The sequence below is a fragment of the Sceloporus undulatus genome, chromosome 1 (genome assembly GCF_019175285.1).
Source record: "Sceloporus undulatus isolate JIND9_A2432 ecotype Alabama chromosome 1, SceUnd_v1.1, whole genome shotgun sequence".
Classification (NCBI taxonomy): Eukaryota; Metazoa; Chordata; class Lepidosauria; order Squamata; family Phrynosomatidae; genus Sceloporus; species Sceloporus undulatus.
The window spans coordinates 252,589,096-252,615,207 of NC_056522.1; the positions used below are offsets into that span (position 1 = coordinate 252,589,096).

Consider the following 26,112-nt stretch of genomic DNA (forward strand, 5'->3'; position numbering starts at 1 on the left):
GGTTAGTCTTAGTCGGACTTGAAGGCACATAACAACAACAGGCCGTCTAGATACCGCTAAAGTAGAGAGCAGCAAACTATTGGCTGCTGCTTGCTGCTAGATTTTAATTCTAGTCAGCCCACAGCAGCCTAGTCAATAGTAAGAGTTGAAGGGAACTGTATCCCATTATCAATTGGAGGCAGAGTTAGTGCACCTCAGCATATGATAAAGGACTAAGAAAGGAGTAAAATGTTACTGGAAATGTAAATGCTTTCTAAGAAGGTTAAACAAGAAAAATACATAAATACCCACCAGAAGGCTATAAACCTCAAAAGAAAGAAATAGCCAGCACAAACAATTCTCTCCCACAAGGAACTCCTTTCTGGTAGAGCTTTTTTTTTAAAGGAGCTAGTTCCATTATACATTACTTTATTTCCTCATTATTTCTCCTCCACCATACTCATCCACCACTGCTTGTTACATTACTGGTTATTTTTGAGGCTTTTAGTTGTTAAATCTAATTGATGTAGTAAGAAAATGGCCTAGAATTTGGGGGGGGGGGAACCCACCAAACCACCCCCTTCAACCTCCCCTCCAGAATAAACAAATATTACCAGTTCCATGAAAGTAATAATATTAGGAATTATTTTGTCTTGCAGGAGAACCACCATTATACTTGTTACTCTGTACATGTTATAGGTAACACTGTTTCTCATACTGTTTTAATAGCTTTTTTGAGATGTTCAGTATGATGGAACACAGATGGAAGTTGTTGGTTATTTAAAGTAATGTCAGAAGAGGCAACAAAAAGATGTTCTGGTAGAAAGTGAAGAGTTAGGTAGCGGAGCCAGCACATCACTGGGGACTCAGCTCATTTGTGTTAGCTGTCTGGCTGGACCATAAGACAAGTCTAGATCAAGGACATTCTTGAGTTGCACTGTCTACAACTTTATTAACATGAAGAATGCTAATAGAGCTTTCCTAAGGGCAAATTGAGTCAACCTGCCACATTCAGCACTGCCAGTGGTTTTATAATCATGCTTTCAAGTAGCAGTTTTACCAGGAACATTCATATCTTTTAGAGTCTCTTGGTTCCAATGGACACTTTTCAAATACCTCTGGCAGAGTATCAGTTTCTGAAGATGATTGCTTGTGCAGAAATTTTGTATAAAAATAGATGTTCCCAAAGTGCTCCAGCACACCAGCTACTAAGAACTGATCAGCACATTACAATGGCCACGGATAGGTCTATGAAAGATCACGATTATCACTATGGGCCAACTATCTGCGTACAGCTCCTCACAAGAAAGGAGAAAATAGCTGAATTTTCTCCCCAGTGCCACAAACCTTCCTCTTTGAATATCCACAATAACTTACGTGAGAAAGGCTGCCTAATCTTCCCGCTGAGGAGCTGTGCAAGAAAACTTCCCCATGAATCTGGCACTATAGAAAAATACCTTCTTCTTGTGGTGGTCATCACAGGCCAAATATCCCTCAGCTGGGTAGCCAGGGAAGTTTAGAGGCATTCTCCTAATCTCCTTAGGGACTGAACACATACTTGATTTTTCCACAACAGTCCTGGTAAGATTTAATTTGCTGCAAAGCCAAGCAGGAACTGCAGTTTAAATTCTAGGCTTTTCAAGCCTGGGTTTCAATATGTTTGAAGAGATGAAGGGGGGGGGGGACTTGCCAGAGGACAGGAGAAAAATATCCATAAATTAATCTAGAAAATCTGAATAAAATACACAGGACTAAATGAAACCCCATTCCACCTGGAATCTTTGCGTCTAGGAGAAGTACAGAGGCCTACCACCAGTTCATACTAGACCAGGGATGGGATGGTCATAGGAAGGTACAGCCCCATTAGAACACTGGGAAAGGAAGAGAACACTCCCTCCACCACTTTCCTCTCTGGAGAAGGTAAAGCCACACGCACTTTGCCCAAGAGTGGTGGCTCTTTTTTTTTGTCAATCAAATGCCCCACCTCTCTCCATTGATCTAAAAAATGAATGTAAAATTCTTCCCCACAAGCACACCACCCTTTGCACCCATTTCATTAAGTCATGCTCATAGCCAAGTCCATTTCCCAAGATTAAATGATTAATTTTTTTAAAAAAGAACTGTATAGAAATCAACACACTGCCATCATTTCTGTGCATCTGGAGCAGCCACAAGAGGCCTGGGACTCAGTGAAATCTCTTCTCCTCCCACACGTACCGCTTCCCTGCAGGCACCTTCCGGAAAAACAGACTGTTGCCTCGGCTCATGTTGCCCTAAATAAGTGAAGAAAAGGCAAGTATGTGAAGGAGCTTGGGGAGAAAGAAAAGCTGAGCTCAGAGGGCCCACCACAGCTCCAGCACAGTGAAATGTGGAGGCAAATCTGAAGCATTTTGGGATAGCTTTGGTAGAGCCAAAAACACTCACTCCCAATAGCCCATTGCCTTTCCAGTCTGTAGCATCAGCCCAGGAACATTTCTTACTCATTCAAACTCTAAGGATAGCTGGACTATGGAGAAACTGACATGGTAAGGTCATGTGGGGGAAACTGCCATATTAGAATTCTTATGGTGGGTTATTTGTATAAGAAGACCTTCATCAACAGCCACATCCCACATATAAAGTGTGCATACTTCCAGAAGGAGAATAAGCTAAGCACTTCCAAAGAAGCAGCCCAAACCAATCAGATATTGGTACAGCCCTTGCAAGACACCTTGTACCACAACCATTTCTACAGAGCTGAATCAGCCCATGACTGTCCACAAACAGTTTCTATATCTGCCAGTTCATATCTCTTTCCCAAGTGAGAGACTGCTGTTCTGAGACTAAAACTGTAACAGAGTAAGACACTTCCGCAGACTGTCTTAATGTTGAATGGTCCTTTAATGGGCTGGCTTAGCCCATGCCCTAAAACAATGGGACTTGGAATGACAGCTGGAATATATCAAGAAGTAGGGGAGGACACTCCCTCCAATTACATATTTGTGTGGCATAGAGAGTTTGCCAAACCCACCTTTCTGAGCTCACTTAGAAGGAGGACTTTGCATCACCAGTGGTTCTGGATCCCACATCTAAGACAAAACTACAGTTTTGTGTAAGGAAGGAAAGACAAGTTCAACATACCTCCCTCTGTAGCTGGCTCCAGCAGTGCAACCAGGAGCCGTAAGCTGGCGCATAAGGGGGGAGGCCGCCAGCAAGCCTGGGAAATAGAAGAGAACAAGGTTGTATTAAAATGGCTCATCAGTAACACCTCATCTGAATATCATGCTTGTACTAGATTTCTAGACTCAAGTCTACTTGGAATGCAGTAGCCCAGGCACAATTTCTAAAGCAGTATATCCTGCTCTAAAGGAAATCCAGAGTGTACTATGTGTAGTATGTGTTATATGTATGGAAGGAATGAACAGACATTTAGGGCTGTAATAGTGAATGGTGCAGAGAAAATGGAGAGAAACTTTTCTCTCCTTCTTATAGTAACAGAATGTGGGTAGTAGACAATCGAGAGAATTATCACAACAAAGCTGACTGGCCATGCCTTCAAGATTAGCAAACAGAAACAGGTTATTACACAACATGTAACTAATGTTATAGCTAAGTGGGGTCCCTATACTTATGGGCAGGATCTCTATGAATATCAGAGGTTGGAACCAACTGAGAAGGGAAGAGTGCTGGCTTAATTTCTTCCTTGTGAGTTGCTTCTGGAAACAGAGTATCAGACTAGGCAGACATCTGTGCTGATCAAGTAGAGCTCACTCTTTAAGACAGTTCCGAGTTTACAACAGTGCTACTTAAAATGGTGGTCTGTGGACCATGAACTATCAGCTGGCAGTCTGTGGCATTTCCAGGAAAGAAAGAAACAACTGTAACCCACGGATTCAAATATTATACCAGTCCTTAGCACAATGGGGAAAAACTGCTGGTGTCACACATCAGATATTTTAAGAAGCACTGATTACATTTTTATTTTATTTCATACAAAAAATGTGTATGATAAATTTACCCAAGAAGGTTCACAGCTGTAATTGCTGTAATATTCTACCAAATATTGGCAAGTGGAAGTTAGTTTTAGTTGACTTAACTTTTGTGTTGCAATAAAAATGAGCTTGTAGGAATAAGTATCTTGTCTACAACAAGTGTTAACAATACCAAATTAATTTTAGTTCCAGTTTGTAATACAACAAATGTTATGTTATTAGATTCATTAAGTAACCACTAATGTCCATTTGCCAGCTAGTAAAATAAACCTGGATTAGAAAAAAGTGACCACCAGATGCAAATGCATCCTGGTTCATTTTATGCAAGAACAAGCTGTAGTTCCAAGGTCTCCCATGAGACCTAACAGAATTATTGCTAGAAGATAAAGCATCCCAGCCCTTTCACGTATGGGATTCCAGCATTCTCTTAACCATCCATTATGAAGCCAAGCCTTCCCTCCAGTCCATCTCCCTTGGTCCAGGCCTCGGAGGTAGAGAAGAACAGCTGGACCTCATCCCCTTCCCCACCACCACTCCCTTCTCCTTTTGTGTCATGTCTTTTTAGATTGTAAGCCTGAGGGCAGGGAAGTACAGGTTGCTCACCTGTAACTGTGTTTCTTCGAGTGGTCTTCTGCGAATTCACACAAATGGGTTTATTCTGCGCCTGCGCAGCAATCCTCGGAAACTTCTAGAATCTCTAGGCAGAAAGTAATGTATCTTTCTGCAACTTTTTGGTGGTAGCCCCGCCCACCCGTATATAAGGCCCCTGGTGGCCCGCTCTTCCTCAGTTCCGAATGAGCCGCTAATCAGCGCGGCAACAAGCGTTGTCAATGAGCAGACACTGAGGGGATGGATGGGCGGGTTTGTGTGAATTCGCAGATGACCACTCGAAGAAACATAGTTACAGGTGAGCAACCTGTACTTCTTCTTCGTGGTCTCTGCGAATCACACAAATGGGTTTAGACTAGCGAGCTATAGTCAGTGGAGGAGGGAGTGTCAATATCCAATAATCACATATGAATAAAGTATGTAAACCAAACAGCTGTGTTATTTATTAATAGTACACAGGTCTATTGCATGGCAGAAAGTAACACTGCCCTCCCAAAGGCTGCTTCATGGCTGGCCCTCGCGTCCAGCCTGTAATGTTTAATGAATGTCAAAGGCTGGGACCAGACAGCTGCCTTGTACACATCCTCAAGGGGTATCCCCGTCAAGAAGGCTGAGGATGCAGCTACCGCCCTAGTTGCATGGGCCCTAACCCAACCTGGTAGAGGCTTTCTAGCCAGTTCGTAGCAGAGGTGTATGGTACTGACCACCCACTTGGAGAACCTCTGCGGTGACACCGGCAGCCCCTTCTTGGCTTCGGAGTAGCACACAAAAAGTCTCTCCGAACGTCTGGAAGCAGATGTCCTGTCCAGATAGAACGCCAGCGCCCTGCGGACATACAGGGCATGGAGCTGACGCTCAGAGTCTGTGGTCGGATTAGGAGCCAGAGTCGGCAAAACAATGTCCTGGTTGATGTGGAAAGCAGACACTACCTTTGGCAAGAAAGTAATGTCTGTACGGAGCACCACCTTGTCCTTATGGAAACGGAGGAAAGGCTGGTCCATCCTCAGAGCACACAGTTCACCCGCTCGACGGGCTGAGGTGATAGCTACCAGGAAGGCCATCTTCCAAGTGAGGAGTCTGAGATCCGTGGTAGCTAAGGGCTCAAAGGGCTTGGACACCAAATGTGCCAGGACAGTATCTAGACTCCACTGTGGTGTAGGGTCTAGAATCGGTGGATGCAAATTGTTAAATCCCTTTAGGAACCTCCTTATGAGAGGATCACCAAACAGGGAAGGCTTGTCCTGAAATAGGTAGTGAGATGAGATAGCCGACAGGTAGCACTTGATAGAACTCAAAGAAAGTCCTGCGTCCGCCAAGGACATGAGAAAGTCCAGGACCACAGAGATGGAGACACGGGATGGTGGAACGTCCTTTGATTGTAAAAAGGTTAGGAACCTATCCCATTTTAGGCATAGGACCTCCGTGTGGATGGTTTGTGAGCTGCCCTGATGATATCCTGTACACCGGATGGAAGTGTCCTCAGGATAGAATCCTCCATGCTACCAATGGGAGAGATTGCATCTCGGGATGGTGAACTTGTCCACCGTGGAGCGAGAGGAGGTCGGGCCGGTGCTCGAGGCGGAGATAGTCCTGTGCTCATTGCAGGAGCAGAGCAAACCAAGATTGTCTGGGCCACCACGGAGTTATCAGAATTGCATCCGTGTGGTCGGCCAGCATCTTCGAGAAGACTCGAGTGATGAGGGGAAATGGAGGAAAGGCATAAAGGAGTCCACGAGTCCATTTGATCTGGAAGGCGTCCCCTTCCGATCTTGGGTCTCTGTACCGTGAGCAAAATCTTGCAGTGTGAGCGTTGAGCCGGGAAGCGAAGAGGTCGAGGAGGGGGGTTCCCCACCGGTTGAAGAGCAGGGAGACTACTTCTGGGTGCAGTCTCCACTCGTGGCAAGTGGAGGGTGACCTGCTGAGCTGGTCTGCCAGGTCGTTCTGGTCGCCGGGCAGGTGGATGCTCTGTAGTAGAATTTTTTGTGCTATGCACCATTCCCAGATGCGGATGGTGGCTAACAGCAGAGTCCTCGACTTTGTACCTCCTTGTTTGTTGAGGTAATACATGACGGTGGTGTTGTCGGTGAGGAGGAGTACCACCTTGCCAGCGAGGACCGACTGAAAGGCTCTGAGTGCTTTTTCCACGGCAAGTATTTCCAAGACGTTGATGTGGAAAGAAGCTTCTGCCGGTGACCATTTGTCTTTTATTGTAAGGTCTAGCGTATGGGCGCCCCATCCCCGTAGGGAGGCGTCCGTAGTCAGAGAAATGTCCGGCTGGGGGGGTAGGAATGGCATCCCCACACAGACGTTGTCGGATTGGAGCCACCATCGTAAAGACTTCTGTACAGTCCTCGGGATGGTGAGAAGCTTGGTAGGCGCGTGTCAGACGGAGTCGAACACGGATAGGAACCAAGATTGGATGGGTCTTAGACGCAGCCTGGCCCACGGTGTGACAAAAGTGGTGGAGGCTAAATGTCCCATGGCGATTTGCACTGTATGGGCCCGAAGGCGCCTTCGGCGCAAGCAGGGTTGCAGGGATGCACAGAGGGCCTGAAACCTTGTCTTTGGAAGGTATGCCCTCATCTGCAGGGAGTCCAGCGTTGCCCCTATAAAGTCTATTCGCTTGGTAGGGGTCAAGTTGGACTTGTCGAAGTTGACCTGTAGTCCCAGTGCCTGTAGCAGGGACAGGGCAAATTCCAGCTGCTTGAGAAGCGTGTCCTTTGAAGATGCCGCGAAGAGCCAGTCGTCCAGGTATGGGAAAACTGTGATGCCCTTTTGACGCAGGTATGCCACCACGGGTGCCATGCACTTGGTGAATACTCTTGGAGCTGTAGAGAGGCCAAACGGAAGGACCTTGTACTGGTACGCCTGATGTCCCACAGCAAAAGCGAGGAATCTGCGGTGGTCCTCCAGGATCGCTATATGAAAGTAGGCATCTTTCAAGTCCAGCGTCACGAACCAGTGGTCCTCCTGCAGGAGTGGTAAGATAGAAGCAAGGGTTACCATCTTGAACTTCTTGTAGACAATAAAGTCATTGAGGGCTCAAAGATCCATTATTGGTCTAAGGCCAGAATCTTTTTTCGGTACAGTGAAGTACCTGGAAAAAAAGCACCGCTTGAACTCAGAGGGATGGACAGGTTCAATGGCACCCTTGTCTAGGAGAGTGCGCACTTCGTCGAGAAGGGTGTCCGAGGGGACGGTTGGTGGGAGCTCAGAGAACTCTAGGGCATAGCCGCTGCGGACGATGTTAAGTGCCCAAGAGTCCGTAGTGATGGCAGCCCAGTTGTTGAAGAAAGGGCTCAGCCTGGAGGTGACAAGGTGCGCGGGAACACATCAGAACCTCTTCTTGCCCCGGCCATCCTTCTTCCTATACCCTTGTTGGTATCTGGGCTGGGAAGATTGGCGGCCGTCTGATGGGGAAGCAGGTGACTTGGAAGATCGGCCCTGAGGGTTATTGTCCTGGTGGTAAGGACGGTCCTGGGGCTGAAAACGGTACTGGCCTCCTGGGTGCCAGGGGCGCTGACCAGGGTACCTCTGACGAGGGGATTTGGACGGTATGGAGGACATACCGTGCTTTCTAGCCACGGTCTTCATCCGGTACCTGAAGCTGAGCTTCTCGTCCGTCTCTCTATTGAAGAGGCCCGAGTTGTCAAAGGGCATGTCTTCAATAGCCGCCTTAGCCTGGGGGGTGAGGTCTGAGGATCGGAGCCATGCATAGCGGCGGAGAGCTATGGAGCCAGAGAGGATCTTAGACGCACGGTCTGTGGAGTGTCTGGCAGAGATAATCTGCTGTCCAGCCATCAGGTGGATCTCGTTCCTGAGAGCCGCCATCATACGCCTCCTGTCATCAGGCAAGTCAGCAATGGTGGGATCCATCTTCTCCACCAGGTACTGAACATAGGCCCCCATGCAAGCAGCATAGTTGGCAATTTTAAGGTCCAGGGCTGCCGAGGCGTAGAATTTTTTAGCCAGGCCGTCTAACTTTTTACTGTCCTTGTCAACGGGCGAGGATGAGGTTTTAGGTGCAAAGGTAGACTGGGCCCCTTCCACTATAGCTGAATTCAGCTTGGGATGGTTAGAAAGCCAGGACGGCGCCGATGGAGTGACCCGGTACAGGTTCTCAATCCTGCGCGAAGTTGACGGGATGGTGGCTGGGGCGTCCCAAGAACGCTTCGCGATCTTCTCCAGGGACGGGAGGTAGGCCAGGGCTGGTGGAGCTAGAGCAGAACCGTGGATCCTCTTTTCCACCGGATCGAGGGCATCGTCCTCGGGATGGGAGACTTCAAGCTTGAGGGCGTCAGCCATCCGAATGATCCTGTCTGCAAAAGCCCGAACATCCTCCGTGGGTGAAGGGACGGAAGGGCCTTGAGGCACAAACGGGGCATCCTCGTCCGAAGCAGGGAAAACAGAACGAGGAGAGCCCGAGCCGGACCCCGAGGGGGATGGGCTTCGCCGCCTGATCAGAGGGGCGGATGTGCCGAGGTCGTCCCGGTCATCCTGGCGGGAGGTGTCAACATCCAAGATACTGGTTCGAGCATGCGTACGGAGGTCCCGACGCAGGCGGGACGGGTCAACCGGGATGAGGTACTGTCCCATGCGCTGATCGTGGACAAGATCCGGGAATGCCAGGAATAGGTCCTGATCATGGTCTGCAGGTGCAGCCAGAGCCTCGTCGGCTTCGGTGCCTAGGGTAGCCCGGTCCCGAGAGGCAGAGCGCGGCCGTCTCTTTGGTGGAGGTGAGAGAGATCTTGACCTCGGCCTCTGAGGGGAGAACGGAGCGTAGGAGTCCTGAAGCTCTCCCTCTGATTCAGAGTCCACATGCATAATCTGTAGGCTGTCTGCCGGTACAGAGAGGTGGCTGGTGAGAAGGACTCTAGGCTCGAGCGGCACCGTCCAGGAAGAAGCCGGTATAGACGGAGTCGGGGTGTTCACCGGCTCGAGAACAGGCGATGTCGACGGTACTGGCCTCGACTCAGGCGGAGGCACTGAGACCGTGCTTGGGGGCCCCTTACGGCGGCTCTTAGCAGGCGGTGAGGACGAGCGAGCCCGCTTCTTGTCCCAGTGGGAGCGTTTTTCCCCTTTTTTGGTAGGGGCCTTGGTGGCATCCGCTTCCCCAGAAGCTCCAGAGCCGCTAGGCTGGCTGAGAACCCTCTCATAGAGGGCAGCCTTGAGAGTCCAATCCCGGTACTTGAGGGCTTGGGCGGGCATGGCCTTGCAGTGGGCACAACTGCCCTGGATGTGTGCCTCGCCTAAACAGAGGACACACTTGTCGTGGCCATCGGCCCTGGGGATTTTAACCCCGCACTTGGAACATTGCTTGAAAGAGGCCATGGTAAGAGAAGTCCGTTACCAGTCCGAAGTCAAGCCGAAAATCAAAAGTCGTCCGTCCAAAGGAAAGTCCGAAAGAATGGTCAGTTGAAAGTTTTAGGTCAAAGCCAGAGATTCCAAATAGAAGAGCAAGCCAAAGCTAGCGAAGTTCCTCGAGCTGCTTAGCGCGGCGGAATGAAGGAACTGAGGAAGAGCGGGCCACCAGGAGCCTTATATACGGGTGGGCGGGGCTACCGCCAAAAAGTTGCAGAAAGATACATTACTTTCTGCCTAGAGATTCTAGAAGTTTCCGAGGATTGCTGCGCAGGCGCAGAATAAACCCATTTGTGTGATTCGCAGAGACCACGAAGAAGAACCATCTAATTAAAAGATTGTATGTACAGCGCTGCGTAAATTTACAGCGCTTTATAAAGAAAGGTTAATAATAATAATAGAAGAATTGGGTCCCCAAACTAATTCTAGACAGACTATCCCCAGGCAGTGAGCAAATTCCTCATGGCTGGATAGGGCTCCCCTCCAGTGCGAGGCTGATGGAAGATGGACTCCCAAGTTTTAAATAGTGCAGAAGTATGACCTGTTTCTCCCCCTTGTAGTTATGAGAACTGTACAAGCAGGTTAGCAAGAAAGAAAAATTCATTCAATCTGTTCCCAGTATTCATATCTTTTCCCAGTCTCAAAGTTGCAAAAAGTATCAGACAAGGTCACTAATATAAACTGACTACTTTGTGCTACTGCACAGCTGTTAATGTCTGGTTATATTGTCAACAAAGACTCTAAAACCCATCTGCCTCATGGCAGATGACCACCTCATTACACAGTTTTACTAATTTTTTCACCCTTGCTAGGGGATGGCAGTTTACTGAATACACTTTGGAGTCCACATAAATTTATAAAGATTTATATGGCAGTTGCTACCAAGATTCAAACCAAGAAGATTGAATCTCGTGCATTCACATTTTTAGAAGTCTTGAGCTGATTTTCCACCCACAACTATTTTAGATATAGGTAGGGCATATTAAAAGAATGGCTCTTTGACCGCTGAAATTTTAAATTAAAACCTTATGAGTTATTTTAAGACACTTTCCAATTACTACCTAGACAAAACTGTAGAAGCTTTATTTTTCAGCTCTGTGGGCAGCTGTACCAACATTCCCAAGAACAGCTGCTGCAAATATGGAGGAAACAATTGCAAGACACAGCACATTCTAAAACTCTCACTGTCTTATGATGGAAAGGAACTGAGAAACAAAGACCTATTTAGACTGACCTTCATGTAATGATTGTTTTAAATCATTAGAAAAATTTTGCACTTACCCACAGCTATTAATGGCCATCAGGTTTGAGACAAGTACAAAGGGGTAAGTCAGCATACTGGCGAAGAACTGCAAGTAGAACAGAGCAAGATGTACTAATGGAAAGAGTGCCCACTTTTCCAGAACTTCTTAGAACTAGAGCCACTCCTGTAGTCACCCTGCTGCAGGGCACCTGTCCCTTAGTGGAGAAAAGAGGTTTTCCAGGATACTAAAACAGATTTATTCCAGAAGCATTTCTGATCTGGGATGGGAGCTTGCATTGATTCTGGAACAAAGGTAAGGAATGGGATGGTAGCTCAAACATCAGCCATAGTATGATCTCACCGGTTAACTGGTAAATGTTTTCCAATTTGGGCAGAGGTCCAAAAGTCTCAAGACTGCAAGGCATATTGACCAGGATGCTGTTAGCAGCTATCCTTACTTCTATGTGGATTAGCATCCACTTCTAGAGCACGTCATCAAGGCTATGGTCACCTTCTCAGAACACTCTCCCCTGCAATGAAATGGAACAGAATACAACTGTATACTCACTCCAGTAACAGCCTGAGAATAACTCTTCATCTCAGACATTGTGGAGACCTAGAAAGAATAAAGAAAGAAAAAACAATTAAAAGAACTCTATTCCTCCATAAGAAACATTCATTTTCAATCCCATCCTAATCCTCCAAATGAGTTGATTTTCTTAAGAAATTTCTAAACAGAAAGTACTAGACCCAACTGTGGTCGCTATGCACTACCACAAAAAGTGAGGAAAAACAAGGATATTCTAGTTCAGGGGTAGGCAACCTTTTTGAGCCGGGGGCCGGGTTGCTGTCCCTCGGACAACTGGGGGGCCGAAACAGTGGGGTGGAGCTTCCACCCTCTGGGGGCAGGGCCACATGCTGGGGGTGGAGCTTCCACCCTCCAGGGGTGGGGCCGCATGCTCCGCCCCCGGAGTGATGATGATGATGATGATGATGATGATGATGATGATGATAATAATAATAATAATAATAATAATAATAATAATAATAATAATAATAACGGTTACTAGCATGGAAACTACTAAAATGCAATTCAGAATAGAAGGGAGAAAGCATGCACCACTGTCTCATCTCAGAGAAGCACAAGGAGCAGAAAGGAGTTTTTGCAATGAAACCACCAAGGGAAATAAATAATAATAATAACATTAACAAGTTACTACTAAAATGCAATTCAGAATAGAAGGGAAAAAGCATGCTCCACTGTCTCAACCCAGAGAAGCACAAGGAACTGAAAGGAGTTTTTGCAATGAAACCACCATGGGCAAATAAATAAATAATAATAACTACTAAAATGCAATTCAGAATAGAAGGGAAAAAGCACCTAAGGAAGCAACCAACCTCTCTCTGGCTTGCTCTTGTGGCCGGCTGCCTTCTCCTCCTTCCTCCTCCTCCTTTCCCTGCTCTGCTATTCATAAGGAGGAGGAGGGCAGAGGGCAAGGTGGAGCCTGATGCAGGCCTGCTGCAGCCCCTGGAGCCCTGTTGGAGTGCTTGAGGGGCTGCACCAGGCCTCCTAATGGGCGCCGCCATTTTGTTTTTCAAAATGGCGGCCAAAATCTCGCGTGACCTTTGCCATCCTGAGGTCACGCGAGACTTCGGCCGCCATTTTGAAAAACAAAATGGCGGTCGGAACGGCGGGAAAACGGAGGAAATCGGCGGCAATCGGCGGCAGGACTGCGCAGGGGCCGGCAGGGAGGCCTTGGCGGGCGGCATCCGGCCCGCGGGCCGCAGGTTGCCGACCCCTGTTCTAGTTAATAGATGTTTGGGAGATTACTGCAGCAGGAGCTGAATGAGGTCCTCCACACAGATGAATACACCAGGATTCAAGGGCGTACTGCCTACACCAGCCTATCTGAGTGTATCCTTCTATGGCCCACATTGTATATTTCACACAGTAGTAATACACTTACCCCATTCTCCAGTGCATAGGTATTGATGAGGTAGGCCAGCATGTTACAGAGCCACAAGGACAGGATGTCCCCAAGCAGGCGAGGAATAAGGCCCCTGAAAAAGAATACTTGGCAAGTGAAAAGGCAAGCAGATTCCTAGGTGAAAACCCTGTATTTTTCCCCATTTCCAACATGCACACAACCTGCACAGGACAGGAAATCTGGCTGTATCCACAGGACAAGAGACAGGCCAGTCTTCTATAATATGACCAATTAGATGCCTCCCAAAAGCTCATGGCATAACATATCTAGCCCCTTCCCAATGCCCCAACCTATCAACAAACTGGTATTCACATGCACACTATTCACTCTGTGAGCACTCTCTGTAAAGCCCAGCCATCCACCATGGCACGAATACAAGGCAGCTATCCACCCAGCAAAATACTCACGCAAAGAATCCCAAGATGCCTTCTTCCCGGTAAATGGTGACAAAGGAGCTGAACACTCCACTGAAAGAAAGAGAAAGAAATTAAGTTACTAAATGAGTGATGCTTCATTTCTGCTTCCAAATTCATGAGAGACATCAATAAATGTGGTTACATAGACTATTTGCCTCCAGACTGTTTTTGGTTTTGCCAGTTCTAATGGTCAGTCTGTGGATTAAAGCCCAAATGAAGACAGTTCTCAAAGATGCACATACCTATACTTGGTCTCTCTGCCAATGAACTGCACCATACACCTCAGTGTGATCACTAAAGGACAAAGAAGGGGAAGGGGGATTCCATCAACAAGGAAGATCTTCCATACTATCCTCTCCCCATCCAGGTACATAAAAACATAACTGTTCCAAACACATTAAGAAATTCTGCTCCATGAGCCTACTGCTCCATTCTTGTAATTAAAAAAAAAATCCAGTCAACACAAAGTTGCTTCTGGTTACTAAAAACGATGCAGGAACCAGTGCTATTCAGTGCACCTCTTTCCTTAAAAAACAGACTTGTATTGGGGGAGTTCTTTCACCTTAAAGTAACAAGATATTGATTATGGCCACAACTGCCTTTTCCCATTGAGGGTTGTATCTCAACTATATCCATTCTTGGACAACACAGAACCAGGCATAGTGATAGGCATCTTGTAGTCACATTGTGTTTTAATTACTGCAATGTGTTCTGCGTAGGCTGTCTTTGAGGAATGGTTAGAAATTGACTTGGTGCATATATGGAACGGACAATTCTCATACTGCAAAGATGGGAACTGGGAAACCCTCTAGATGTTGCTGAACTGTAACTCCCAACATCCAACACCACTAGCTATATTGACCAGGGCTCCTAGGAGCTGCAGTACAATACTTGGAGCACCGCATGATTCCCAATCCTCCTTCATGAATCAGTTATACTAGCTTCCATTTAATTTCACACTCAGTGATTATCTTTTCAGCATTTCGTGGTTTGGGATATATGAAGGTACCATGGAAGGAGCAGGTGATTTCTGCATGAATCTAGCTGACTACTGAGATCATCAGAGGCCCTAACATGTCCCATGGGCCCCCAGGAATATGCCCAGTAGAAAGTGTGAATACTTTTTTCTCACTGGCTGCACCCAAGCATTGGAACTCCCTCCAGATAAAGGCTAGCTGACCCCTTTCTTTAGTAAGAACAGAACAAAAAATTGGAAAGCACATATTCACAGTGGGGGAGATAAAGAAAACAAAGTCCAACATGCTGCTGATAGTCCACAAACTTTATTATCTGAAAAAGCCCAGTGCGTTTCAGCCTTATCACAAATTGGCCTTCTTCAGGGGCTATTACCAGAGTTTTCTGGAGTTGTAGTCTGCACTCTCAACAAATTGGACATTCTGAGTATTAGAAGGAAGGGTCCTACCTTCTAATATTCAGAGTGTTCAATTTGTTGAGAGTGCAGACTACAACTCCTGAATAGCCCCTGAAGAAGGCCAATTTCTGGACCATCAACAGCACGTTGGACTTGATTTCCTTTATCTTCTCCCCTTCTTTAGTAGCCTTTTATATGCTAGTCAGAGCCTTTCTTCTTAAGAGGGTTTTTTTTAATCATAAAGGGCTGCTCCCCCACCTAAGTAGTTTTAAGCTGCCTGGTTTAGTTTTTAAAATAAGTGTCAGAAAATCAATGCCAACCACAAATAGGATTAGTATCCCAAGCTCATACAACAGTGAACAAGGAAGGGGCAGGCAACAACTTTCCTCTCTTTTATTGCCCAGGCAAGCAACTAGCATCAGGGATGGAAGCAATTCTCCTCCACCACATGGTAACTTTATGCTGGCAATGACCAAAACGGTACAGTTGGATACATACCATGAAAGGGATGGGTGACTAGAGTAGCAGCAGAACGTGCAATCATCTCTTGAGTAGTCTAAGATGAAAAACAATTGCAAAAACATCAGCAGAAAGGATAGCCAAGTAAACAGCAAGGTGTACAGTATAGTATGGGTGGCCAAAACACAGCCTGGACTACATGCAGTCCTTTGCAGCTCAAGCTGCCTCAAACTACTCTAAAGGACTTTCATCCAAAAAATATCAACACCCCAGAAGCCTGGAAGGGGAGGGTGAAAACGTGCTATTTACAGTTTTGATCAGAAACCGCAAGGGAGCACTGGCATATTTCCTGCTTATTTTTTTTTAAAAGAAGTCTTTTCAGGCTTGTGAGGAAGCATCATTTAAACAGTCAGGTTTGCCCCCTTGAAGGCTTCTGGGAGGGTGATGTTGCCATTTCTTGTGGATATGGGTGGTTTTTGGTGATTCAGTCCAGCAAAGTTGGAAACAGCAAAAATGGTCACTTGACTCTCAGAGGTTGCTCACCCTGCCTGACCTTACTAACCTGACATTACGCACTACACTCTTACAGTGCTGCTATTCCACTTTTACTGCTCTGGCTGCCTCCTGTTGCATTCTGAGGCTTGTAGTTCAGTGAGGCTTAAGAGCTGTCTGGATGAGAATTGTAAATGCCCCTCCTTAAACTGCAAATCCCAGAATGCAAGAGGAGGCAGCCAAAGCAGTTAAAGTGGAATAGCAGTGGTATAAGAATGTAGTGCAGTAATCTAGCAGGTCCCCATTTAAGGGTTCAACACACACAATCCTGCTGGCCAAAATAAAGGCAGAACTGCAACAGCAGGTGGAAAATGGCCACTGGTCCACATGAAGTAGTGAATGACTTTTCTGTCAAGAAAAATTCACCTGTTGAATGCTCAGGATACTTTTCTGTGGTGACTGAGATGGCTTTCTTTTCTGCTTCCACCCAAGCTGCTGATGCATAATGCTCAAAGTAGTGACTTACAGTGGGCAAAACAGTTATGCCAGAGCTAAGTTACCATAAAGATTCCAGCCGATGATTGTTGAGTAGCATGAATTACAATCTGAAGCATTTGTCTTAAGAAGCTGCATTTTGCAGTTAGCCTGCAGTTAAAATAGATTTACAATTTGTCTTTAGATCAAATCTGACCTCAAACAAATGACATATCACAGTAGGTTATAGATAATTTAGGGCCCGTACAGACAGGACAAAATAAAGCTGCTTCGGGTCACTTTGGAGGTATGCTGTTTCAATGATGCATGCATCCTAAGAGTCTGGAAGCTGCATTAAAGCTGTGCTCCAGTCCTTAGGACTTCAGTCCAAATTACCATTATTCTAACCATTTTACTACACTGATAGTGTGGCCTGTATTTCCATTACAATGGCCCCATACAGACAGGCCAAAATAAAGCTGCTTCAGGTCACTTTGGAGGTATGCTACTTAAATGATGCATGCATCCTAAGAGGCTAGAAGCTGCACCAAAGCATAGCTTTGGCATGGCTTCTGACGTCTTAGGAAGCATGCATCATTGAAACAGCATACCTCCAAAGTGACTTGAAGCAGCTTTATTTTGGCCTGTCTGTACGGGCCCTTAGAAATAGCCCCTTGATCTATTAGAACCCTAGGAATTGACATGTAGCCCATTGCTCACCTAAGAAGGGATTCACCTAGCTGCCTGACTTCTAGTGTCCTAGGGCCATTGTGATTCGATACATGCATCCATTCAAATAATTCTGCTTTTTATTTAGAGGTCTGAGAGCCCCTGCAAACAAAATTAATGATTTTGCAAAAAAATGAACTAGATGCTTGCTTCAAACATTGTAGTATCAAATGATGATCCAAAAACGCTTCTCTGAGTTGGGAACAAGTAGAATTGTTTCAGAGAATTAAGAGACTGAAGTCCTACTGAATTAGACAAAAGTAAAGGATATTCCACAAGCGAAACTACTCCAAAGAGTATAGGACTGGGTATGGGATACTTTAGTACAATATCTCATGGTGAAAGCCAGCTTTCTCATCCTCCATTCCTCAATGTTGACTAATGTCAACAGACTAAAAATGATGTACCCTTGAAGGGGCCAAATTTAATAACAAAGACTTGAACTTTGCCCCAACCCAGTTTATTACTCAGTCTTACATTTAACTTGCAAAAAGGGAGACTGAAAGATGACATGATAGCCATCTTTAAATATCTGAAGGTATGTCGTGTATAAGATGGAGAAAACTTGTTTCCGGCTGCTCCAGAGACCAGAACACAAACCAATGGATTCAAATTAGAAGAGATTTCACTTAAACATTAAGAAGACTATTTTTACTGGAAAAGCTGTTCAACAGTGAAAGAGACTGGCTGGCAGATTGGTGGATTCTCCCTCTTTGGAGGTCTTTAAACAGAGGTTGGATGGGCATTTTTCAAGAGCGCTGAAATTAAGTACCCCTGCATGCCAGGGGTTTGGAATAGCCGGCTCTTGCAGCCCCTTCCAATTCTAAGATTCTACAATTCTATTATGTGGACAAAAACAAGTAACTGTACTTTGGTTATTCTCACAAATGGGGGCAAGGCCTTCCCCAAACACTGTCGGGGGCACATTTGCTGAATTCATGGAGATACAATGTACTGCACCCCAGACGGGATCCCTGCATTGTAATGGCCCTGCTTCTGCCCTCAGGCACTTCACTAATTTAATGTAGTGGAGGTGGAGATATAGTGATATATTACAGTTCCCCAATGAAAATACAGGTCATAATATCTATGGTAAAAGATGTCAGACTGTGCTCTCAGCACCATCAGGGCTGAATCAGCACAGTAAGTGAATAAATTGCCACCCCATATGCTCTGTCCCCAGGAGTGTGAAAACCTAATTCATTCACATCTACTTTGTCCCATGGCAAATCGCTCTTACCTCCTTAATAACTTGATCCAGAGAGGACCCAGATTCCTTTCGACTGGTCTCTGGTTCCTGGAGAAAAATCATTTAAAAAAATCAATTTCACAAGCCACGGGGTGGCAGCACAAAGCAACCAGTTATTTCATGAGGTTTGCATTTTATAATTTGGTGTCAAATATACTCTAGAGACTCTCCCACTTTCTATAGGGTGCACTTTCATTGCATTACTCCATATACAGGTCACAGATCTCCCAACACCCATTCAAAGTAGCAACTGACTCGCGGGGCAAGGAAGAAGGAAGTCACGTATAAAATTTAGCACCAGCATACCTCTGATTGGTCAGCTTCTTGGCAATGCTAGATAAAAGAAAAATAGAAGAGTAAAGTTCATGTTTTATCACCTCAATCCTGATTCCCAACTGCTGTCAAGTGTTAAACGTAGGTAACTGCACCTGCATCATTCTTCACTCCTAATGCTTACCACGCTTACCCCATTGCCCTTCTTATTAGCTTTCTAAAACTGTAAACTCCTTAGGGGACAAAGACAGATCTGTCTTTACCTATGAATTCTGTAAAGCACAAAAATGAAAGCTATGAATACCACACACAACCACAGTACAAAGGCTGCTTAAAGATAACTCTCTAAGATAACAGTTTAGTTGCTAGAGGACAAGTACACCATTTGTTGTTCTTGAATGCCTTCAAGTTGACTTCAATTTATGGTGAACCTATCAAAGGGTTTACTGGAAAGATTTATTCAGAGATTTACTACTGCATTCATGTTCAGGCTGAGAGAGTGTGACCTCTCCCAAGATTACCCAGTGGGTTACTATGACTGAGCGGTGATTCGAACTCTCATCTCTCAGGGCCCTAATCCAACACTCAAACCACCACACCACACTTGCTCTCAGTGCACCATTTACTTCACTGTAAATGCAGCCTCCAATATCTACATTGGGGAACTAGGCACAAATTGCTTCATTTTTGTACATGTATCTATTCATACACATGCAGTTTCACTGTGACTCTGGATTATATAAACATCTTTACTTTTAAAATCAAGAGTAAGCCTATTTCTACTCTTTCAGTTTTAAAATAATTTCAGACTGTCTGAGTAAAATGTGTGCATTTTTGAGAGAAAATAGTTCTACTGCAGTCTTCTAAATCTGGATTGAGAAATCACATTCTAAATCGGGGGGGGGGGGTGTTAAATGTAGTTTTTAAAAAATTTAACCAGGTTGTAGTTTTGCTTTGGTATTGTTTTAATTTAAAAAAAAAACCTTGAATCCTGTTTATTATACTGTTATAATGTGAAATATTATTTTATGTATTAGAAAGCTTGATCAACAATGTTTTAATGCTTTCTAGCATTAAAAATCCAAAGTAGTTACGCTCTGATATGATTTACAGCTTTCAATAAACCCTTGGGAATTAAATTGACAAATCGGTAGCCTACATATAGGAGTATAGGATTACACCAATATAGGACTAAATCAGAAAAATAAGTAACAAAATGGAGTTCAGATGTTATGGTCACTAGTTTTACTAATAATTGTTCTTTTAAAGATGCTTGTTTTGGTTGAACCTCTGTTAATAGAAGAATTTGTTTCCGAATGGCATTTTATACTATAAAATGATTAAAAACCAAGAGGTTTTTTAAAAAAGTTATTTGGTTTTAACCAGCCAACACTATTCTAACTTAAAGCATAGTCTCTTAAGAGACTAGCCACCCAACTCCAATCTTGTCCCCAAAAACCTATAACCATATTGGAACAATAATAAGCAGAATTAATGGAGCCAGTTACAGTCCAGTCTGTTTCTTCTACCTGGAATGAGAGCTATGCCTACAGTAATGTCCTTACATATAAATTTCTGTATTTAGAAACATTGCTTTTTTTCAAGATACTAGCAGACCAGGAAATCAAGGCAACTATTGGAAAAATCCATTTTGTTTCAAAATTTCTTCAGTTTATCATTTTAATTACTTCTAATGGGAAAAGGGAGCCCAAAGAAAAGCCTGAATTAAATTTAAATTAATGTTTTCAGCCTATGAACAAAATGTCAAAAGTCTCTTCCCAAAGTTCAACACGACTTTAGATAAACAAACCTACCTGTTCCCCAATAATATGCTAACCTCTTACTTAATTAAGGGAAGAGTGGCTTACTGTGTAAGTTCCCGACTTGTGTAATAACACTTGTTATACAAAAGAATTATAAAGTTACCTGTAAAACTTTACTATGTACTACAGTGCCAATGGCTCCAGAACAGAGTCTAGGAGCCAAACCTTTGAAGAGTCCAGCCCTTCCATCAATCTTCATAATGTGTTTAGCTGGAAACAAAGTTAACACAAAGATAAGAATCTGTTCCCAGATTGACTACTCTCCTTAGCATACTTGCCTGAAAAGAGAATCAAAACATCTAAGAAATGATAGTCATGGTTGTCATGCACTTGAAACTACTTTATAGACTCACCTTGCTCCATGCTAGAAACTTTACACCTAGTGCTAGGTTCTAAACTTCAGTACAAAAGTCACTCTACTTACTATTGGGCATAAAATTTAGCACAGTAAACTGTCTTCATGTCATTGATCTTAACACATTTAACTGCAACTGAAATAATATCAGCATTCACCAGCACCCTGCCCTTTGCCATTTTCTACTGTAACGGGAATCACAAAGCCAAAGCTAATAACTGTTAGTAGGAGTAATAGTGTGTGGAAATACCAGATCAAGGCCACCAGTATTACTACATAAGCTTGAGAATGAGGTGTGTTTGATATTGCTGGTATATGCACTTACTTGTACAGGGCAAATAAAATTTGTGATGATTGGAAGAATTCACAGACAATATAATTTCTAATTGCTCATTTCTAGCTTAAGTGGGATTCAAAAGCTAGTAATCATGTCTGCACTTCTCATACCTCCTTTAAATGCCCAGCCCAGGTACTCATAACTTTCTTTACATAAATATCACCATCACCCTTCAAAAATTACAAGTTCTCTACATATACCAGATCTGCTTCAAAGGCACGGGTAGACAAGCATAGCCTAATATCTACAGCAATCCAATATTGCTTTAGGCTTTTTTCTGGCTCATTTGCAAAATTCTTTTATTATCCACTCACCATAAGCAAAGAGGCCAGGCAGCTGATAGACCTGTCGCCCAAAAATATTTCTTCCCAGAGTTGGAGGGAGGGGTTCATATCCCACCTTTAAAATAAAGAGACAGTGTGCAGCAATCTCTACAAAGCATACAATGCCCTAAGGTATCATTTCAAGATTTCCTGGCTGTGTTAATCCAAATATTCAATTGTTCAACAGGTTTACGATGAAAGAGAAAAGAAACTACACATTTCTGTTCTACATTCCAGTGCTGCACTGCTAACTGTTAAGCTTCAAATATCAAAATGACTATAGTTTTTTTATGGGGTTTTTTTTTGGGGGGGGGGGCGGCTATGAGGCCGTGTCCTAGATGAGTTTATTCCTGGTGTTTCGTCAGCAACTCTGGTTGGCATCTTCAGAGAATGCTGGCATGGAAGAGTTGAGTATATGTACTGTTGGCTGAGGAAACGAACAATAAACAGATTAACATGTAAATCACTTCCTCTCAACCAACAGTGTGTGTGTGTGTGTGTGTGTGTGTGTGTGTGTATGTATATATATATACACACACACACTCTTCCAGGTTAGCATTCTCTGAAGATGCCAGCCACGGCTGCTGGAGAAATGTCGGGAATAAACTCTTCTAGAACACGACCTCATAGCCCGAAAAACCCACAAAAAACTTTGGATGCCAGCTGCGAAAGCCTTTGACTTCACATCAAAATGACTATGTTTAGCAACTGACCATATTCTTACATAGTCAGTCTCAAGATAATCTGCTGTTCAGAAATTTCATTAGAGATCAGATGCCACCCTGTAGTGCTATACAATAAACTGAGAACTGGAAAGCATACTTCCAAACACCTACCCCAGCACATTTGCCCTTTTTCTTCTTCCTTGGTACAATCTGGAGCTTGTTATCACTAGGCCAATAATCCTTAAAATAACTAGGTGTGCGCTTCCTAAGGTGGAACTGCTTTGTTCTGCACAATGTAAACCCCTACTTGATTAGTAAGAGCACCTAACCAAGCAATATATTTTCTATAGTTTGTAACACATATCAACAAGGAAGTCTGCAATTCAACTGAAAGTATTATGGGTGATAGTTTTTTGGTGGGTTTTTCGGGATATGTGGCCATGTTCTAGAAGTGTTTATTCCTGACGTTTCACCAGCATCTGGCTGGCATCTTCAAAGAACTCTGCTAGAACATGGCCACATAGCCTGAAAAACCCACAAAAAACTATGGATGCCGGCCATGAAAGCCTTTGACTTCATATTATGGATGAAGTGGGTGCCACCTTTCCCAGCTTTGACGCCCCATAAGAGGCAACATGCTTTACAGGTAAAGGTAAAGGGTATTAATTTTTAGGAGTGCTGTTTCTCCAAAAGGCTCCAATATAGCCCTCAGAGTGGTTAAAATATAAAAGCAGTAAGTGTTATGAGGTAAAACAAGCAGATATCTTTACAGTTGTTCTGTGTTCTAAAATTCAGAACATTACATTCTGAAGTTTTACACAGATTTCTTCTCAAACCTGCATTTGTGATTAGAAGATGAATATTAAAAATGTATGGGCTGTTAAACACTTGAACAGACAAGTTGTTGTTTCTGTGCAGCTATGCTTTTCAGCCAATAATGATGCACAAGTAAAAAACCACAAGTGTCCAAAAGTAACATCCAACCAAAGGTACTAAAAAAAGAAGTGCTTGAGCATGAAACTACTGGGAGTGTCCCAGACCCTGCCAATAAAAAAGAGAAAATGATTGATTTGAATAGGAGACACACATATTTCTGTTCTGGCTTAAACTGACTGGGATTTCAGAGAACTCACAAGGACATCTGAGTGGGCAGAACCACCCTGAAAGTATGATTTAGTTAGCAGTGATTTCTACAATGAAGTGATTTCTGCAATGAAGTGATTTCTGCAATGAAGACTGCTCATTGTTATCAGTGATTTCTGCAATGAGGACTGCTGTGTGGCTAGCATTGGCAGTGCTGTTCTCCCAAGAATGCGAAGACAGTGAAGGCAGCAAACGAGACAAACGCAGTGTTTTGGAATTGGTCTTGACTCTGTGGTGTTATCGGCCCCGCCTGAAAATCCCGCTGCTTGCACTCAACAGGTATGGCTGCTACTGTGGAACAGGTGGCTCTGGACATCCTCTGGATGCGGTGGATCAGTGCTGTTTTTTGCACGACTGTTGTTACCGCCACGCCAGGGTTTCACTGAAATGTCACAACCGAGTAAAGTGGAAGCGCTACAAACTCTCGTGCAGAGGTTCAGAGACTGAATGCCGGTCTACCAGCCTCTGTGGCCGGATGGCATGTGAGTGTGACAAGCAGCTGGCGGAGTGCTTGATAGGAGCAAAACCCCAGAGGAAGCACTCTTTTTACAAGGGGGATCTCTGCAGAGGACCCAAGGACTCTTGCCCAGCCACCCACCGTAACTGGACTGAACTCTTCTTACCCCCAGGAAGTCTTCCCACTCCATCCAACGGAAGAGAAGCTTCCTAAGGGAAAAAACTATGAAGTCTGAAAAAAGAACTGGCAGAAGCGGTAGCGGCACCACTTGGTCATCGCCCCCAAAAACACAGAGTTTTAGCCAGTACAAGTAAATGCTTCGGAAGCCACCATCTGAAGGCAAGTGGGGGAAGGGGAAGAGGAGAAAGGGAGGCGGCCAGCATGGTCTACTGGTTTGAATGTTGTGCTATAGCTCTGGAGACCAGGGTCAGGGTGACCAGGCATCCTCCTTTTCCATGGCACGTCCTACATTTCAATCTTCTGCCCAGGAGGAATTCCAAAATCTCCTCCATTTTGACTATGCCCAAGAAGTATGAATTTATGTATGTATGAGTATTTTTAGCTTTTATTTGGTCATGGCCCCCATTTTACTTGAATGTCCTACATTTTGCAGTGCCTTGTTCTCCTTTGCAGTTAGGACCAGGGTCCAAATCCCCACTCGAGCATAAAAACCCACTGGGTGACCTTGGGCAAGTCACCCGCTCTCAGCCTCAGGGAAAGGCAATGGCAAAACTCCACTGAAGTTCTTAACCCAAGAACACCCCAGGATAGGGTCGCCTTAGGGTTGCCATAAGTCAGTTGGAGGCACACAACAACAGCCGCAAGCAGTGGAAGCAAGACGCCTCAGGAGAAGGGGTCTGGGGTCTGCCACCCCCAGAAAAGGCAGTGGGCAAAGGGAGAGGCGGCTGCAGTGGGCAGGGTGACCTTCTCACTGAAAAAGAGGACAAGGCACCACAAAATGGAGGGTGGCATTCAAATAAAAACTATCAAGGTAAATCCGTGTTTCTTAGTCCTACTCCAAATGGAGGTCACTTTGTAATTCCTCCTGGACAGAAAGCTCAAATGGAGGACAGGCTGATCTGAGCAGGCTGACCAGACGTCCTCACTGCAAAAGAGGACCAGGCACTGCAACTGGAGGACCTTCCGTGGAAAAAATGGAGGACATCACCAAATAAAAACTAAGAACACCCATAGAAATATAAGCCCATGCTTCTTGTTCATGCTCAAAATGGAGGGCATTTGGGAACTCCTCCTGGACAGAAGGAGGCTGAAATAGAGGACAGGTCCTAGAAACAGGGTGACCAGACATGTCCTCACCGCAAAGGAGGACAAGGCACCCCAAAATGGAGGACATTATAAAATAAAAAGCTGAAAGCACTAATAGCACTATATAAACGCTTGCTTTTTTATTGGCGCTTCAGATGGAGGACATTTGGGACCTCCTCCTGGACAGGAGGAGGCTGGGATGGAGGACGGGCGGAAATGTCCTGGCCACTAAATGTAGGACGAGAGAGAAGGGAGGGGGAAAGGAGGACGCCACCAAACTAAAAAAAGCTGAAGACACTGTCACTAAATGCAAACTTCTTAGTCCTTCTCCAAACGGAGGGCATCTTGGAATCCCTCCTGGACAGAAAGGTAAAATGGAGGACAGGCTGCCCAGATGCCCTCGCCACAAAGGAGGACCGGGCACCGCAAGTGGAGGACCTTCCCTGGAACAAATGGAGGACATTGCAAATGATAAAAGCTGAAAACACTCCTCTAGTAATTGTCAGCCCAGGCTTCTGAGCCAGGCTCCGAATCTGGGGAGGGAGGGCGGGAGCCGTTTCAGGGTTCCTCTGGACAGAAGGGGGCTGGGATGGAGGACGCCTCCTGGAAAAGGAGGACGAGGAGGAGGAGGGTGGGTTATTCAGTCCAGGCTCCCTTCCTTCCTTCCTTCCCTCTGCCTCTCCGGGGCCTGGGTTCCTGGCGGAGGCCTCACCTGGACGAGGACCTTGACGTACATGAGGGGCTGGGAGAGCACCGTCAGGCCGGAGCCCAGCAGCACCTGCGAGGCCGTGTCCGCCATGCTCTGCCGGGCTCCCGATGGAGGAAGGAAGGGGAGCAGCAGCAGCAGGAGGAGGAGGAGGAGGAGGGAGGGACGCCGAGGCAGAGGCCACTTCCGGGCTCCCTCCGCCTCACTGTCTGCCCCGCTTCCAGCCCAGGACTAGGCCCCACTCGGGCAGGGACCCTGGGAAGGAGGGAGGGTGGAGGGGTAGGCGGCCAGGTGCGTCTTTGAGAGACTTCTTGTGGCACCTTTGAGACTCACTGAAAGAGAAATTGGCACCATGAGCTTCCTAGGCTTCAGCCTACTTCCTCAGAGGCATATTATTATTGTTGTTGTTGTTGCTGTTGTTG

General features: G+C 45.2%; 1 protein-coding gene across 1 annotated transcript; it reads right to left on the reverse strand.

The window, feature by feature from the left end:
• Positions 1-906: 906 nt before the first annotated feature.
• MTCH2 (mitochondrial carrier 2) lies at positions 907-25,917 on the reverse strand. The gene is made up of 13 exons (XM_042446043.1): positions 25,697-25,917; positions 21,445-21,529; positions 20,542-20,648; positions 18,649-18,675; positions 18,334-18,390; positions 15,438-15,495; positions 13,810-13,861; positions 13,559-13,618; positions 13,131-13,224; positions 11,732-11,779; positions 11,202-11,269; positions 3,100-3,175; positions 907-2,252 (listed from the first exon to the last, which is right to left on the reverse strand). The coding sequence occupies exons 1-13, from the start codon at positions 25,781-25,783 to the stop codon at positions 2,166-2,168; spliced, it is 906 nt and encodes a 301-aa protein (XP_042301977.1). The 5' UTR covers positions 25,784-25,917; the 3' UTR covers positions 907-2,165.
• Between the last annotated feature and the right edge of the window lie 195 nt (positions 25,918-26,112).